The following is a 17,309-nucleotide window of genomic DNA, read 5'->3' as shown; positions in this document are numbered from 1 at the left end:
TAAGTAAACAGATGGCCAGTGTTTTCCTGTGAGTTAATTAGTATTTTAGTTACTTCTTTATTAAATATAACTCCAGATTATCTGTATTCCTAATAATTGCCTGATTTAGGCCTAAAAATAATGATACAGACATATGTTACTTCATATTGATGCCCGGAGTTATTTGCTAGGTTGTAGAGTTTCCACTCCCATGTAACACTTTTCTTGCTGCTTCTGGAAAGTAGAGAATTAAGTTCATGATGTAGAAATATAAAAATTATTGGCAAAAGACAAGTTAGAGACAGAGCTGGTAAACATATAAATTATATTTATTCTTCTGTTGAAATGAGCCTGTGGGGCTTTTGTAAAATATTGACTAATAACCAAAAATAAGGTTTTAGACCTTAAAGTAACATGTTATTCTCTACTAATGCATAAACTCTGCCTGTGCTCACTTGATGTGTATTTGGTTCACTGACTAAAAAATATATTGTGAGAGATGGACGGTATGGCTAGATCCACAGTTTCACACAGCTAACATTTAAGTTTTATTGTTCAGTATGGGTGGATTTTATTTTAACTGTTAAATCTCCATTTGAATTTTTGAAAAGTAAACTCTTTGAACTATTCCAAAGAAAAATAGCTGAGTATCTATGGTTGTTTTAGTAGTTTTCCTTCAAGTATAAGCAAATCATACCTGTATGAATCAGATCATAGCTGTATGAGTTATGATATAAAGTTAAGTCCCAAGAACTATTAGTATTATATTATAAAATTTTGATTATTTTGAAAGAATTTCAAATAGAGCAAAACATGGTATTAAAAGGATCTGTATGTTGACTAATGTCTTTCCTTGTTATGCTACTGCAAACATTATTAAGTGTGGGCAAAGAATAATCACGAGAGTAAGTTCAGTGCCTTCTTGAAATTTGGTTCTACCTGGCAAAGGGTGATTATTTAAAAAATAGTGTAAGTTTTGCATGCTGTTACAATTGCGCTAAGTGTAAGTGCCTTACCAAGTTGTATATTTTAAGTAAAAAAACTAGATTAAATACATAAGCATTTTCTCCCCAGGATGAGACAAGCAGCAGCACTTAGGCATTGGAGGGAGCCTACCTAGATGGCACTGCTTTTTCTCTGAAGGGCACGGGTCCTCCGGGGGTTTTTGCCTTGTCAACCCAATCCCTTCATCATTTCATATCCGCCAGATCAGGTTAAGAGAGTTTCCCTCACAGGGCCAGAGAGGGGCAAGGTGTAGGGTACAGAGTAGTGGCAAACTAATTTTTGGAGGTTCCCGAAATTAGGAGGAATAGGGTTGTCCATCACTGGTCTGTCCGCACCACTCTCCTGGGTCTGCCTGACTGAATCAGTAAGAGGGAGGAGACCGAAAGGGCCCCGTGCAGTGACAAGAATAAACACGTTTTTCTTGGCTCCAGTTTCCTGCTTTTTCCTTTCTATATCACTGACACAGTCACTTCTGTGCTTGTCTTGCCAAGAAAGAAAAAAGAATTTTTTTAAATAAACCTAGTTACTATAACAATGATCTTCACAACAGAATAATGGCACTTTCTCATGGAACTGGAATAAGTGGCCAAGACCTTAGCTGTGGCCATTAGGATAGAAGCAGCTGGAAGGAGATTAAGTCTATCTACCTCTGGTGCTTTAAAAAATTATTTCTTTGCTCAATATCTAATAACTGCTTGCCCTGCCATCATGAGCATGGTAGACAGAGGGAGCAGAGAACTCCCTTCCCCTTTTTCCTCATACATTTGTAAAAATGCCCTTTTTACTTATTCCCCTTTAAGTCTGCTTATTTTAATTGATTCTAGATCTCTGGGTAGAGAGGAGCGTAATTGGCTTTGAGCCTCTGGTGTAGGCTGGCGCTCTAAATCCCCCTTCAGGGGCAGCACAGGGCCCTCTCCTCTCTAGGAGCAGACCGGTTACCCAGTCATCTGCCCATCTTGGGTGATCTTTAAGTGCTTTTATTAATTTTACACCTTAAGAATTTTTTTTTTTAATGAGAGAGAGAGAGAGAGAGAGAGGGAGGGACAGACCGGCTGGAAGGGAGAGAGATTAGAATCATCAACTCATCGTTGCAGCACCTTAGTTGTTCATTGACTGCTTTCTCATATGTGCCTTGACCGGGGGCTACAGCAGAGCAAGTGACCCCTTGCTCAAACCAGTGACCTTGGGCTCAAGCCAGCGACCTTGGGCTTCAAGTCCTTAGCACCCCAGATCGATGCTCAATCCACTGCACCACCAACACCTGATCAAGCAGAACTTGACGATTAATGACAATTTATTTAATAACAAAAGTGCTAAACTAGACAAAAGACTTAGCTTTAGAAAATGAAAATACATTATATGCAGAAAAAAATGTAAAGCAGTAAATGTGCATAGGCGGGTTATGTTTTACCCCAAACATAGAGTGAATAAACTGAGTAAGGATTTCCATAACAGTGTCTTCGGGATCCTGAATATGTATGAGAATGGAATGTAAAATCTTTATATGGAGTTAAATACACCCTAAAAATGCTTAGCGTTAACTCTTACCAAGTTTGCATTTTCATAAGGTGTTTGTGATGACTGATAGAGCACTGAACACTTCTTAGCATATAGTAAAATGCTCATTGGATATTATTTCTCCTTTTCCTCTTTTATCAGGAGATAAGTTCTGCCATTGATTCCAACTCTAAAATTGAGTTGCTTGAACTCCAAAAATGCTCCGTATCTGTTAGCCATTATTCTTGCTTTCTTCTTCTGTATGTTCTTATAAAGTGGCTTTAGATTTTCATCCTAAGGAAAAGGAAATCTATATGCGTAAAAGAAAGTGGAGAATTAACACAATGCCATCAGTTCAAACACACAAAAATATTTAACTCAAACGTATTTTTCTAATTCTTCTGGATTTGCAGGATTAGCTAGATGATTTCACTGCTCCTCTATAGTATCTGAGAATTAAATTGTTTTTCATGCAGTATTCCCTGTATACATATGCAGTGACTCATCAATAATTGCTTTTTTTCTTCAGGTCACACTTTGTGTGTACACATAGTCAGAATATTTTCTGTCATGTGTGGAAAGTCCTGCAGTTCTGGCAGTAATTGAACAAGCATGTCATGGTACCACATGCATGCATTTGAAATGAGCCAGGCAGCGTAGTTTGGGGGTTTTCTGTTTGAGCATCAAAGGGCACTGTGCTGTCAGTGTGCCACATTGAGTGAGCAGCCTGTGTACTACTTAATAATGCATTGCTGTGTCAGGCCTCTGTTAGCAGTCTTTTTGCCCAGGGCTGTTACAGCTCAACTAGTTCCTCCGCTGCTAAAAAAATGGATCAAATTTCTTTCCCTGATATTTTGAATAGGAAAAATAAGATTTATCCATATTAATTTAAAAGAATTTGTTCATTTAAACCCATCCTCCAGAAAAGGTCTGAGGAATTAGAGAGGCGGTAAGGTATAATAAACTTTAAAATTCATGATTTATGCAATAGGACAAAGTAGGAAAAGATGAAATACTTTCTACCCAAGAAACTTGCTGTTATGAACTAGGTCACAAAGCCTGTCTTTTTCAAAGTGGCCTTGGAACGCCCTGCGTTAGACTTTGTGGAATCAGAATCCTGGCCGGGGGTGTGTGCGTAGGGGTGAGCAAGGAGGACAGACAGGCGGGAGCTGTGCGTTTGTTACCATCTCCACGTGATCCTTATTCCCACTAAAATTTGAGAATGGTGTTGCACTAAATGTTTTAGCTGTCAGTACAGAAAGGGACATAATTCACAGTGTCCCTAAGATAAAACAAATCAGTTGCCCCAGAAAAGCATAAGAATTCCTCCTTACTAAGTCCAGAGTGAATTTCTCTCTGGGTGCTTTGGTGGTAATATAATATCCATTAATATTATTCTGTCTTTTCTTAGAAAGCTTATTGTGATAATCTAAACCCATAGGTATTGGTTTTGGTATCTTTAACAGGTAAGTCAGGCCATGCAATTCCTTCATCCACAGTATAGCAGGAGAAAGGGGCAGGGGGATCATCTCTGTACTTACCTGTTAGATGATAAAACAGAATAAATTACTTTGGCACCTTGTTCACAGTATTGTATTCCATTTTCCCCACTTGCACTTGTTCTACAAGCCCACACTTTTCAGTAAGAGATGAAACCATCATCGGGAGTGTTGAAGAAGGAGCATGTCAGGGAATTTCAAGTATGGTCAGTCTGCGTGGTGTTCTCAGTCTTTGGGAACTGAGCAGACCTGTTGCCTTTGATAACATCCTGTCTCTCCAGTGCACCCTCTTCCCCGTCAGTTCTTTGGCCTCATGAGCACCAGTGGATGGAGCTCCTTTTCCATTTATCATGCATCCCCTGCGTCAAAGGCACATCTTAAATAGAGTCCAATTCAGACCGTTGCCATCTCCTATAAAATCAAAATGAAGAATTTCCTCCCTGGCTATACCATCCATCTCAGACGCTGCAGGTTTTCTAATCAGTGAACCAAATAAGTATTTGTCATTCTGGGTATGACTTCTATAGTCTACTGAGTTCTTTGCAGTGTTCCCTGGGTATGATCCTTGAGCTGGCTTTCAGTGCTCTCTAGACCAAAGCCACGGTAAACGGCATCCTAAATTCCCAACGCCTTTTTTTATTTTTGCAATTCCAGAATATGAGAAGTAGTAATGGGCTAACTGGAATCACTAACTAATTATTTGGACTGTTACTTGGAGGTAATCATTGACTTTATGTCCCAATAGCACAGTGGTTCTCAACCTTTCTAATGCCGTGACCCCGCAATACAGTTCCTCATGTTGCGGTGACCCCAAACCAAAAAATAATTTTGGTGGCTACTTTATAACTGTAATTTTGCTACAGTTATGATTCGGAATGTAAATACCTGATATGCATTATGTATTCTCATTGCTACAAATCAAACATAATTTAAACATAGTGATTAATCACAAAAACAATATTTAATTATATATTGAGAAATATTTATTACTAATGGACCTCCTTACCTAGTGTATTTGGGGCTACCATTCCGTAAATAGCTGCTTAACTAATGGATCTGTTTTTTCCAGATTAGTGGCAAGTTTTCTATATAGAACAGTGTGAACTACGTCATAGGATACACTGCAGTTTCTGCACAGCATGGTATCTTTCAGGGCTCTTTCACACTATAAAGCAGCGGTTTCTGCGGTGGAATCCACATCTCATTTACTTCAATGGGAGACCCATGGATTCCGCAGAAGAGAGATAGATCCCCTGTACGGCAGAAATGCAGTTCCGACACATTTCTTCCTCTCCTATTCAAGTCAATGGGAGGCCGCAGCAGATTCCGCTCAAATATAGAGCATGTTGCTTACTTTTTTCCACGCTAGAACTTTTCCTAGAGCAGAAAAATTCCAAAGGTGGAATCCGCCACCCCCAATAGACTTCTATAGGAGGCAGATGTTTTACACTGCAGGATCCGCACAGCAGATTCCTCAGTGTGAGGCCTCTTTCAGACTTCTATAGGAGGCAGATCTTTTACACTGCAGGATCCGCACAGCAGATTCCTCAGTGTGAGGCCTCTTTCAGTCTATTGGGGGTGGCGGATTCCACCTTTGGAATTTTTCTGCTCTAGAAAAAGTTGTAGCGTGGAAAAAATTAAGCAACATGCTCTATATTTGAGAGGAATCTGCTGCGGCCTCCCATTGACTTGAATAGGAGAGGAAGAAATGTGTTGGAAACTGTCATTTCTCCGCCTCTTATTGAAATCAAAAGGAGGCTGTGGTGGATTGTGTGGTAACCTGAGATTCTCGGGAGCTCTCTTCCACAAATCCGCCGCACTCCCAATGAAATCAATAGGAGGCGGATTCAATGCCGGAAACCGCTGATTTCAGCAGTTTCCTCATTCAGAATATGGGAAAATAGTGGGAGATATGGGAGATAATTATACATTGGGGAACAGTGTGAACTACATCTTATAGTGGTCTCTTATAGTATAAGACCGATGTAGTTCACACTGTGTAAATATGGTGCTTTGTGTAAGTGTAAGCTGCTTTGTGTACTGTGTAATGATTACACACAAAGCACCTTACACTTACACAGTATTGTGTGTATGGTGTGTGTACTGTTTTTACATTATTAACCTTTTTTACACCAGCAGGCTGTCTCGCAGGCTCTCTTGGCTCTCCGCCTCCTAGGCTTCTGTCCTCCGGCGCTTGCTGCACCCGCCCACTGATGACGTCAGCAAGCGCCAGACACACGTAATGCGCTGCTATGGATGAGCAGCCACGCTGCATGGACTATGGAGTGTTCCCCCTGCTTCCCCCTCCCCTTAGGCCCCTGAAGGATGATGCAATCACGTCTGCGCATGACTGTAGGCATTCAGTTTGGAACGCACGTCAAGCTGAATAGCGCTGCTGCAGATGGTAGCGCGGCTTTTCAGTGGCTAAAGCCATCGGAAATATGTATTTTCTGCTGTCGTTGAACTTGGCCCACTGGAATGCAGTTGGTGTGTGTGGCAGGCTCCCCGAGTGGCCTGTCAGCCCCTGCCCTTTCATACTGTCCCAGATACTACGTTGTACCTCCCACTGCTTCTAGCACATTGTGAGCCTTGAATAAGTAAAATTTATTTGCCTGTTTTGAGTACAATGCTTTGGTACATATATACTATGGAATACTACTCAGCCATAAGAAATGATGACATCGGATCATTTACAATAACATGGATGAACCTTGATAACATTATACGGAGTGAAATAAGTAAATCAGAAAAAACTAAGAACTATATGAATCCATACATAGATGGGACATAAAAATGAGACTCAGAGACATGAACAAGAATGTGATGGCAACGGGGGGGGGGGGGGGTGGAGGTGTGGGGGGGGATGGGGCGAGGAAGGAGAGAGGGGGTGGGGGAGGGGATGTGCACAAAGAAAACCAGAGCAGAGAGAAGGTGACAGAAGACAATTTGACTTTGGGGGAGGGTATACTGCACAATCAAATGTCAAAATAATCTGGAGATGTTTTCTCTCAACATATATACCCTGATTTATCAGTGTCACTGCATTAAATTTAATTTAAAAAAAAGGTTAAGTAAATTTATTTGCCTGTAATTCTCACATTCAACCATTATGTACTTATTTTCCATTAGACTGTCTATTGCTATCATCATGTCTAAATATTCTTTGAATTGCATAGATAAGCTGGGAATGTATTTCAGTGTCTTATTTGTTGTTTGCTTTGCCACCAAGAGATAAATGACAAGAATTATTTAAGAAAATACTGAGTTTGGCAAGGAGAAAATGAGTTAAAAGTGTCTTTTTCTAAAGGAAAACATTTTTTATGATATTTGTTTTACTTAACATAGTGAATTTAGGTCACAGAATTGAAGGTTTATGGTGCCTAGATACAATAGATGACGTGTTCTAATCTACAAAACTTTAATACTTTAAACAACACTTTTAAATAACACGCTTATTATGGAAAATTGGAAAGATACAAAGAAGAGAAGGTACTGAAATCCCGCAACCTAGATAGAATGTGTCTTACCATGTTCATGTATTTATTTGTTGTGTTTTCCTGTGATTGATTTTAATACTTGAGGTGCTGCCCTCTACATAATTTTGCATTTTGCTTTTTTCACTTTATTCTGCATGCTCTTGACCTATTATTTTGAGTCAGTGATTCCACAGAGACTCAGTTATAAATAATGTGCAGAAAACTGCATAGCTTTGCATAATCACAGTTTTGTGTGACCATGCTCCAAAATGTTGCTTTCGTACAGAATGCAAGTTCTTGCAAACTTTTGCTTACAAACAAACATTCGAGTCCATTGCAGCTTAAAATGAAATACTGATTTATTCCCTTTGGGTAGTGCCGAGAGCAGTGTTTTTCATAAAGTAAATGCCACAACGGGCCCTTTTTTCTCAGGCTCTTAAACCTCCAGAGAGGAATATTAAATAGACCAGCACTTTTTTCCTCATGTTTGCATTAATGAGGCATGAGATGGCATAACTTGGAACTAGAGGGACAATAAATGATGGAAACAAAGACTAGTCTGCATTGTTGTTTGAGAAGAAAGGCTCACGAGTCCTAGGCAGTCCTTTTGTTAGTGCTGTCTCCATGGGCTTTGAGGAACCTGGGAACCTGAGGCTGGCGGTGGGGTGGGGTGGGGTGGGAAGGAGCGCCGCTGAGGCTGGAAGGCGTGGTGGGTGCAGTGTTGGAACCAAACCGTTCAATACGCAGCACTCTACCCTTTTCTCCTACCTTACTCTGGTGTCTTTTTTGGTTCTTTAAACCTGAATTGTTTAAATATTCTTTTAAGTATTAACTTATAATTATTTAAGAGGTTAAAATTTAGTCATACTAAAAATCACGGAATTATACTTTGATATAAATTTTAAAATTAGGCAAGGAAAAAAAAGGTAGATAGTCATCCCATCCGTCCATTCATTTAAACAAACATTTATTAAGTATCTAAAATATAGGCAGGAGCCTACTTTGGCAGTTGCAATAGTAAGTCACATATAGACTGTTTTTTGGTGGGGGGGGATTTATTGTCTAGTAGAGGAAATACAATGTATAGTAAAGTAAGGAATATTAGAGGCAAAGTGGCGTGTACTGTATGACAGGTACAGATAAATTGCTGAAGAAAAGCAGAAGGAAAGATGAATAAATAATCAGCAGCAGACATTGAAGAAGGAATTGAGAAGGAAAGTATTTGAGTGCCGGTCGGTTTTCCCTGAACTAATGCTGACTTGATCAGGTGGGTTGGTAGCTTTGGTGGCGGGTGAGAGGAGGAAGTGCCCCACTGATGGCTCACTCTTTCTCAGAGAAGATTAGGCAGAATTTCACCCGAGGCTGGGTCGATCGGGACAGTGAAAAGAAGAGTGATGCGGTGAAATAGTCGTTTGGAGAGTTGTAGCATGTGCAGCTTCGAGAATTTCAGGTGGTGTCAATCGCTGTTCCTTTATGTAGAGCCAGCCCTTCAGCTGCGAGGTATTGGTGCACAGAGGAAGAATAACTGGATATAAGTGAGCAGCTTTGGAGTTTCTGACACGAAGATAATGAAGGTGGAACAGGTTGGGGAATTTGAGAATGGTCAAAGAAAGTAATTATGATGGTTTGGGGAAGTAAGTTTTCAAAGCAGTGTAGTGTCAGCATCACGAAATCGCCATTGAGTGAGGAGTGACCAGAAAGGAGGCCAGCAGCTAAAGGAGGGTTAGACTCCAACCGTTAGAGGATGATCCATTGTAGCTCATTTCCTTCCCATCGTCCTCCTGTCCCCCGTTCCCCGGCTGTGATATAGGATGTGAGAGAAAGCAGCCTGTACTCAGATCCACCCTGTAAGAAGGTGGAGCCCTCATGCCCAGACATAGTGCCCAAGGCTCAGTGAAAGAGTGAGAGGGGGTGACAAGAGGGAGGAGGAGTGTGGAAGTACAATAGATGACCAGGTGGAACCGGGTGGCCGAAGGTCTTGGGCTCCTGCTTGTTCCTGTAATAAGCGGGGATGGGACCCAATGAGGGATGGTGAAAGCCTTTTTAGCTGGCAGGATTAGGGTCAGTACTTGTTTAGTTAACTGAAAGAGACAGTTATGAGGAAATAATGCATTATGTAACTTCAACATTCTATTTTCAGTAGGACAATTATTCATCATATCCACTGCTTGAACTTACAGATTGTTTTTCTTGCACAAATCACACTCAATATTGTCATTTATGAATTCCATGTTTAATTTCTTTAAAAAATAACAAGTACTGAAAGATACCTGAGGAGAAACCCCAGGGCAGACTCATTCTCAACTTTTATATTTTATTCCTTTTTTTATTGTGGTGTTTACATAATTTTTAAAGTAATTTACAGTTTGTAAAGCATATTGTTTTGTTTTTAATACAACTTCTTTTAGCATCTTATGTTTTATTGATCTATGTATTATTTGATTACATTATTGTGATGACAGGCATAACAAACACCTGGTTTGATGTGTGTGGAGTTCAACAGATGGGAAACGCGGACCTGCCTGAGGTCCCATATGTCCAGGATCCTGTGTTTTATGGAAAAATTAGTAAATTAGCCTGGCACATTGGTGATTTGCAGGTCTTACTAGAGAGCTTCTATCAGCGGTCTGAGATGCACAGAGGGAGGTCAGTGGTCCTGTTAAGCGGGGTGAGACTGTGGTTTCCCCTGAGCTTCCCAGAGTGCGACGCTAGCACGAGGGGACTGGTCTCTGAGGAGAGCTCACGTGCGGAACGCCCAGCTTCTGTGGGAATCCCTAACGCTTTTCTTTGCACTTTCCAAAGGATTCATAAAGTCATTTAGCTTAGAGAACTGTCTTGTAATATATTAAATGTGATTAATTATTATATTTCTGAGGATTACTATAATCTTTGGATTATCGCTTGATTTAAGACATGATACAGTTAACTAGCATGTTAGCTCAAAACACGTATGCTATACATGAAATCCTAATTTCTACTTTTCTAACTTTTATTTTTGGCTTTATGGCTTGCAGCTAATACACAAAGAGGATTTCTCATGTTACAAAATGTATACAATAGATACAGAAATTTTAATCATGTTTTACACCATTTTTAAGACCTTTGTATTTGGCTAAACATTTTTCTCTTAAAATGCTGGCATACTTTCCATAGCTATCCATGTTTTGACACCATCAAATATGAATTTTTTTTTCAGTTAAAAGAACATCTTTTATTTGAACAGCTTTTTAAATCTGTAGTCAATGTACTTTGGCATATAATACAAATAAGTGTATTTGTAATAGGAACTAAAACAACATAACTTAGAGAACAGGAATCTTTTAGGGCTTATAGTCGGCTATGCTGGACAACTTCCAGTCTTCTCACGTACCTCGGTCTCTACCCCAATTATGGACAAACCCAAACGATTATTGATAGAAGATCCGGAGATGAGTGTGGTATTTGGAAGCAATCTGCAATGCTGCCAGAACAGTCACCTTTATGCCACATGAATGCAAATAACTATGACTAAATTTCATCTCTTAATTTGCCTTCTTGAGAATGGCCCTCTTTGTCAGGACAGTATATTCCATATCTCTTTCATTCATGAAATTAAAGTCTTCACAATTTCTCACCAGAAATGTTTGTCTTTATTATGAACTGGTAAGTTTTGTTTTGTCAGACAGATGAAATTATCCTTTCCCACCTGCCCTGGCTGCCAGCAGTTCTAGAGCTAGCTTGCAGTGACTGCACAGCTAAAGTTTTCATATAATTACCTGCATCTTCGATCTCACTCTCTCTTATCAGTCTTTAATTTTTGTTTTAGTGATTCTATGATGTGTCTTTTATCATGAGGATTCTTAATTCTTTTTTGAAAGTTGATGATAAATAAATTCAATTAATTCAACAAACTGATTGAGTACCTGATTCTCGCTGTTAAAGTAACTCTGTTGCACTGGCCGTAAGAAGTGAAAAAGACAGGCTCAGGCTTCAAGAGGCTGAAAACAACTTTTTCAGAAATTTGTGAGAAATGCATTGGAACATAAAACTTGTATTTTTCCAGACGTGCTTATGTTTATTCTTTCATTGCTAGTTAAAAGTCATCAGTAGGGCCTGACCTGTGGTGGCGCAGTGGATAAAGCGTCGACCTGGAAATGCTGAGGTCGCCGGTTCGAAACCCTGGGCTTGCCTGGTCAAGGCACATATAAGAGTTGATGCTTCCAGCTCCTCCCCCCTTCTCTCTCTCTCTCTTTCTCTCTCTCTCTCCCTCTCTCTCTCTCCCTCTCTCTCTCCTCTCTAAAATGAATAAAAAAAAAATTAAAAAAAAAAGTCATCAGTAGGATAGATTGCCAAGCCATTACCAAAGCCTAAATGTTTTCTAGAGCTATTTTGTTTTTATCAGATTTAAAATCCAGGCTGGTGGCTGGGTTTTCCACCCCTCGGAGATAGCAGTACACGTAGAGCCCAGGCCTCTCTGTTCTTAGACATCTGCAGAGGCTCATGAGCCTGTCGTCTGCGGGAACACAGACGGCGGCCCAGGGCTTTCAGCTTCACTCTGGGGGTAGCGGGAAGGTGGTGTGGGTAAGATAACCACAGGTTGTCCAGGGACATCTTTGAAGAAGGTGATAGTGATAGTTTTATCTGATAGGTAGTATAAAGTGATTTTGAAAAGAGAAAGCATCCCTACTTTGAGTCTAAAAAGGAAAGAAAGCCTTTTTCTGTTGTTCATATGATTCTTTTATGGTCCTTTTATGAAGCAGACACTCATATGCTTTGTACAACTTTTCCCAATCCTTTGAAAATTCAAACTACTACATAAAGCTGTAGAAGATTATAAATATAGTGGTAGCCAATTTTATAAATCATTGGCCAATAGCATCATTTATTAAAACATTGGAATTCACACATTTTAAAATGTGCCATATTTTTTGATCCATAAGATGCACCTGACCATAAGACACACCTAGGGGTTTTTTTGTTTGTTTGTTTTGTTGTTGTTTTTTTATATAAATTTTTATTTTAATGGGGTGACATCAATAAATCAGGGTACATACATTCAAAGAAAACATTTCCGGGTTATCTTGTCATTTAGTTCTGTTGCATACCCATCACCCAAAGTGAGATCGTCCTCCGCCACCCTCCATCCAGTTCTCTCTGTACTCCTCCCCCTCCCCCTCTCCCTCCTTCCCTCCCCCCCCCCCCCGTAACCACCACACTCCTTGTCCATGCCTCTTAGTCTCGCTTTTATGTCCCAACAATGTATGGAATCCTGCAGTTCCTGTTTTTTTCTGATTCGCTTATTTCACCCCGGACAATGCTACCAAGACTCCACCATTCCGCTGTAAGTGATCCGATGTCATCATTTCTCCTAGCTGAATAGTATACCATACACCTAGGGTTTTAAGGAGGAAAATAAGAAAAAAAAATATTCTGAACCAAATGGTGTGTTAAAATATTTAATAAATATTTTAAATATTTCCCAAAAGTGGAGGGGAAAATGGCCGTGTGTCTTATGGAGTGAAAAATATGGTATATTAAATGTATCTTTTCACTACCCCATGGACTAACTTTTAAAATCCAGGTTCATCAATTGTCCTGATCTAGATATGTCATTCTCTGCCCATAAGAAAGAGAATATAATTATTGCCTCAATTTTTCTGAAACTGATTACCCTTGATGTGAATATCCTCACCTTCAGTCCTCACCTTCTTCTTCTAACCATTGGCTGTTTGCTTATTAGCCCCTTTATGTGATAGGCAGTATAACTCCCTCACCCTGAAATGTACATGTCGTAATCTCCACACCCTGCCATGGCTGCATTATATGGCACAGAGAAATTCAAGTTGAAGGTTGGGTTGAATCTGCTATTCATTTGCCTTATAATAAGGAGATCAAGCTGGTTAGAGCCCATTGAGATCACAGAGGTCCTTAAATGAAGGCAGAGAGAAGTGACATGAGAGGAACTTGACCCACCTTTGCTAGCTTTGACGATGGAGGAAAGGGGCCCCACTAGCCAGGGGATGCAGGAGTCTTCCAGTTCCTGGAACAGGCGAGGAACCTTGTATCTGGAGCCTCCAGAAAGAAACACCTTGCTGTCATCTTTGATTTTTGACATCCAAAGAAACCCATGTCAGATTTCTGACCTATAGAACTTTTAGATAATAACTTTATATTGATTTAAGCCATTAAACTTGTGGTAATTTGTTATGGCAGCAATGAAAAGAAAATTGCCAATGTTCAAGAAGGAAGGATGAAGATGAATCTCAAAGCACTCCATCCAGGAAAGATTTAGGGAGGGTGGGAGTGGAACCTCAGCCCCTCTCACTGTGTCCCAGTATTACAGACAACTCTACAGGTGCCTGTTGCCAGCGGAACGACCTGAAATAAAACACTTCAAAACAATATATCTTTGCCTCAGTTGGTTGCCAGTCTGCCCATGTGGCCATCATTAGAGTAATCTTTTGATGGAACAGATTTAGTTGTGTCATTTCTCATTAAAGTCCATTTTATGATCTCCATTGGCTACAGAGAAAAGTCCAACACGTAGGCTGGCAGTCAAGGCCCCTCTACAACAAAAGCTTCTGCTCCCGCCCCACATCACACTCGTCTTTTCTTTGTACTTCATATTCTGCCACAATTAGGCACTCATGTTCTGTGAGCCTCACGTAGGATTTTGCACTCTTCTCCTCTGTCCTTGTCATTTCCTTCACCACCAGCAAGCGTGCTGCCAGGTGATCACACCTGCCGGCAAACCGCTGTGCGTTCTTCCAAGACTCAACTCAGGCGTTAATTCTCTGGAAAACCAAGGAAACTTTCACATCAAATAAAATTGTTTAGTTTGTTCTCTATGATGCCATGTTTTAAGTTGAATACCTTGCCATGTTAAAATTATTTTTTTCTATTTCATTTTCTTATAATAAACTGCAAACTTCTTGAGAGCAACAACTGGATCTTATAATAACATATCGTTGAGATCTTAGTAGCACACAAAGCTTATACAGCAGACACTGAATAACTAAATATTAAGAGGGTGAATGATTAGGTTACCTAACCTAGCCAACACACCAGAGATGCCATTAGAATGCAGTCTCTGATTCCCAAGCCAGTCTGTGTTTACACTGCCTCTAAAACTTAGTTAACATAAACATATTTTTCTTAAAGAACTAGGGTACAGTTTACATTTTAATTTTTTTGATTGATTTTAGAGAAGAAGGGTATGGGGGTGGGGAGGAGAGACAGAAACATTGATTGTATGTGCCCTGACTGGGCATTGAACCAACAACCTCTCTTTAGATGATGCCCTAACCTACTGAGCTATCCAGCCAGAGCTCATTTTACATTTTAAATAAATTTCTGACACTTACCAACTGACTTTTTTTGATAACATTGCTCTTTCTATCTCAATTTAACGCTTGCAATTTTCTGATTTTATGTTACTGAAAATGAAAACATTGAACTAATCTTTGTCTTATTTGTGGCTCTATTTGGAAGAAGTATTCTGTGCATGTATCTGTTTTTTATCCTTAAAACACTGAGAATACTCTGTAATTTAATAGAATAGCATGGCAAGTTTCACATTTTAACATGCAGCAAGTCTACATTCTTTTAAGTATGTGATTGAACCACGTATGATGACTCCTAGTTCATTCCGTGGACTTGGAGCTTATCTTTGATAGTTCTAGTGAAGCTGCCAGCTGCCCCTGTTCCCACCTGTTGGTCTGCAGTTCACTTCTGAAGCCTTCAGCCCCCCTGTGCCATGGTGGAGTGTTGTTTCTTCTTATACAAAGTTCAGAAATAATTTATCTGAATAGTCTCTATTTTGTGATTCTTTAAACAGTTTGCATGTTAAATTCATGTTATTACTCTAGCTACTGTTGTTTGTTTTGGGGTTTTTTGTTTAGTTTTGTATTTTTAGGTCAGCTGAATATTCTTCTATATAAGAATAACTGTTTTGTTGGATAACACTCTACAACCACGATTTTATTCTTGCCTCGCAGGTACTACAGTGCAACCATTCTGCAGATGTCTGGTGTTGAAGATGACAGACTCGCAATATGGCTGGCTTCCGTTACCGCCTTCACAAATTTCATTTTCACACTCGTGGGCGTCTGGCTCGTGGAGAAAGTGGGCCGCAGAAAGCTGACCTTCGGCAGTTTAGCGGGTAGGTGCCTGGATGAGGATTCAATTATAAAATTTTCTCCAATGATGACAAGTTAACCTTTCAAAGTACTTCCAGTACCACTTCTGACACTGTTTTTTAGCCAAACAATAGAGTTCCTCTAGACAAAATGTTTTTTTAAAGAGAACTTAAGTGAATGTTACAATCTGTAACTAGAAATGAGAATGTGAGTAATAAAAGAATTGTAAGAACAATTTAAATGTACGGAGGGTACCATTTTGCTGCTATTTTGAGTTCTGCTTAAAGGTAGAAAAGTGACAAGAATAATCGTTTTTTGCTCATCCTTGGTTGAAAAACTTGGTATTCATAAACTCAATTTTTAACATATGTTTTATTCTTAAGTTTGGAATGATATAGAAGTAAGTTTGGAACATTTTAGTTCAAAGTTCCAAATTATTTCTTCACAAAGCAGAGACAGACACATTGTGTTGGAACCAGGCAAAATTCTGTGGTAAATTCTGGTTCCTTAAGTGTGTTCTTTGTGATAACTAAGACAAAACCCTTTTTACTTTCAAGTATCTTTTGTCTTTTAAGTTCTGCCCTTTTCATTCATTATTTGTCTGTAACGAAGGGCTGTTACACCTGACAGAATGAGACCCAAGCTCACCGTTGTCTTCACATGATTGCATAATATAATTTTCTCATCTTTTTCAGTAATGCAGGCAGATTCCTACTTATCAATTAGCTATCATGAAGGCTCCTTTAAAGGTTTCTTTAGAGTAAAAATAAATTTTTTTCATTACAATGTAAAGTTTTCAGGCCAGCATTGACTAAATTCTGTTTTAACCCATACACCTAAAACATTAATCTATATATGTAGTAGAACTGCTCAGGCACTCATTCCAGATTTGATGAACATATATTTTGCGTTTCATAGTCAGTTATTAAGAACACATGCTCTGTCCTACCGCTAACTCCAGAAGGTATAGTGGAATGCACCGGGCCTCTGTTCTCGGCTAAGCAGGGAAAGGCCCTGAGTCTAATAATGCAGGTTGAACTGTAGTATCAGCGCTGAGGGGAAGGAGAGGGAAGACTGACAGACCGACAGAAGAATCACAGCCGCAGTATACAGGGAAGGGAGGGACAAATGAGGCTTTAAAAACCTGTTGAAGAAACCACAAGTGTTCAGCCTAGAAAAAAGTTTAAAAGAGATCATGGATGTCGTATTCTAGCAGATGGTAGATATTATGAGGACATAGACTTTTTTTTTACTTGACATAAGAAAAACATTCCTAATAATCTGTGCTATTCAACAATGAATTCATCTGCTTCCTTAGGATGATAAACTCTCAGAAGAGGATTGAACCGTCAGCTAGTGAGGTGCCAAAATAAATTTCTCCCATTGGTTGGAAACTGGATTTGCTGAGCCCTGAGGTTCAGGTCAGACCTAAGAGGACAGAACAGCCACTTCAGGAGTGTTTACATGGATACCTGTCCTTTTCAACAGGGACTCAATATATTGCTACCTTAAGAGGTCTGGTTTTTTAAGTAGAATTTCAGAGGTTTTTTAATTTGGCTTTTGAGATCTAAGAAAACTGCTGATTTTGAGACCCGGAGACAACACGTTTTGTAGCAGCCTCTGTTCCTTCACTTGTTGCATTCCACTAAGACGCTTTCTCATCAGCTCTGCAGGAGTTTGAGCTGCTGGAGAGCCAGGCCGCTTGGGTGTGAGTTGTATGACTTTCAGCAAGTTTC

General features: G+C 39.7%; 1 protein-coding gene across 1 annotated transcript in view; it reads left to right on the top strand.

The window, feature by feature from the left end:
- The window catches only part of SLC2A13 (solute carrier family 2 member 13), a 374,249-nt gene that overhangs the window by 239,238 nt on the left and 117,702 nt on the right, over positions 1 to 17,309 (top strand). Inside the window, exon 5 of the mRNA XM_066258114.1 lies at positions 15,433 to 15,596. Within this exon, the coding sequence (XP_066114211.1) occupies positions 15,433 to 15,596 (164 nt within the window). The remainder of the gene's footprint in view (positions 1 to 15,432; positions 15,597 to 17,309) is intronic.

This window comes from Saccopteryx bilineata, chromosome 2, assembly GCF_036850765.1.
Source record: "Saccopteryx bilineata isolate mSacBil1 chromosome 2, mSacBil1_pri_phased_curated, whole genome shotgun sequence".
Taxonomy (NCBI): Eukaryota; Metazoa; Chordata; class Mammalia; order Chiroptera; family Emballonuridae; genus Saccopteryx; species Saccopteryx bilineata.
This window is presented reverse-complemented; position numbering and strand designations above follow the sequence as displayed.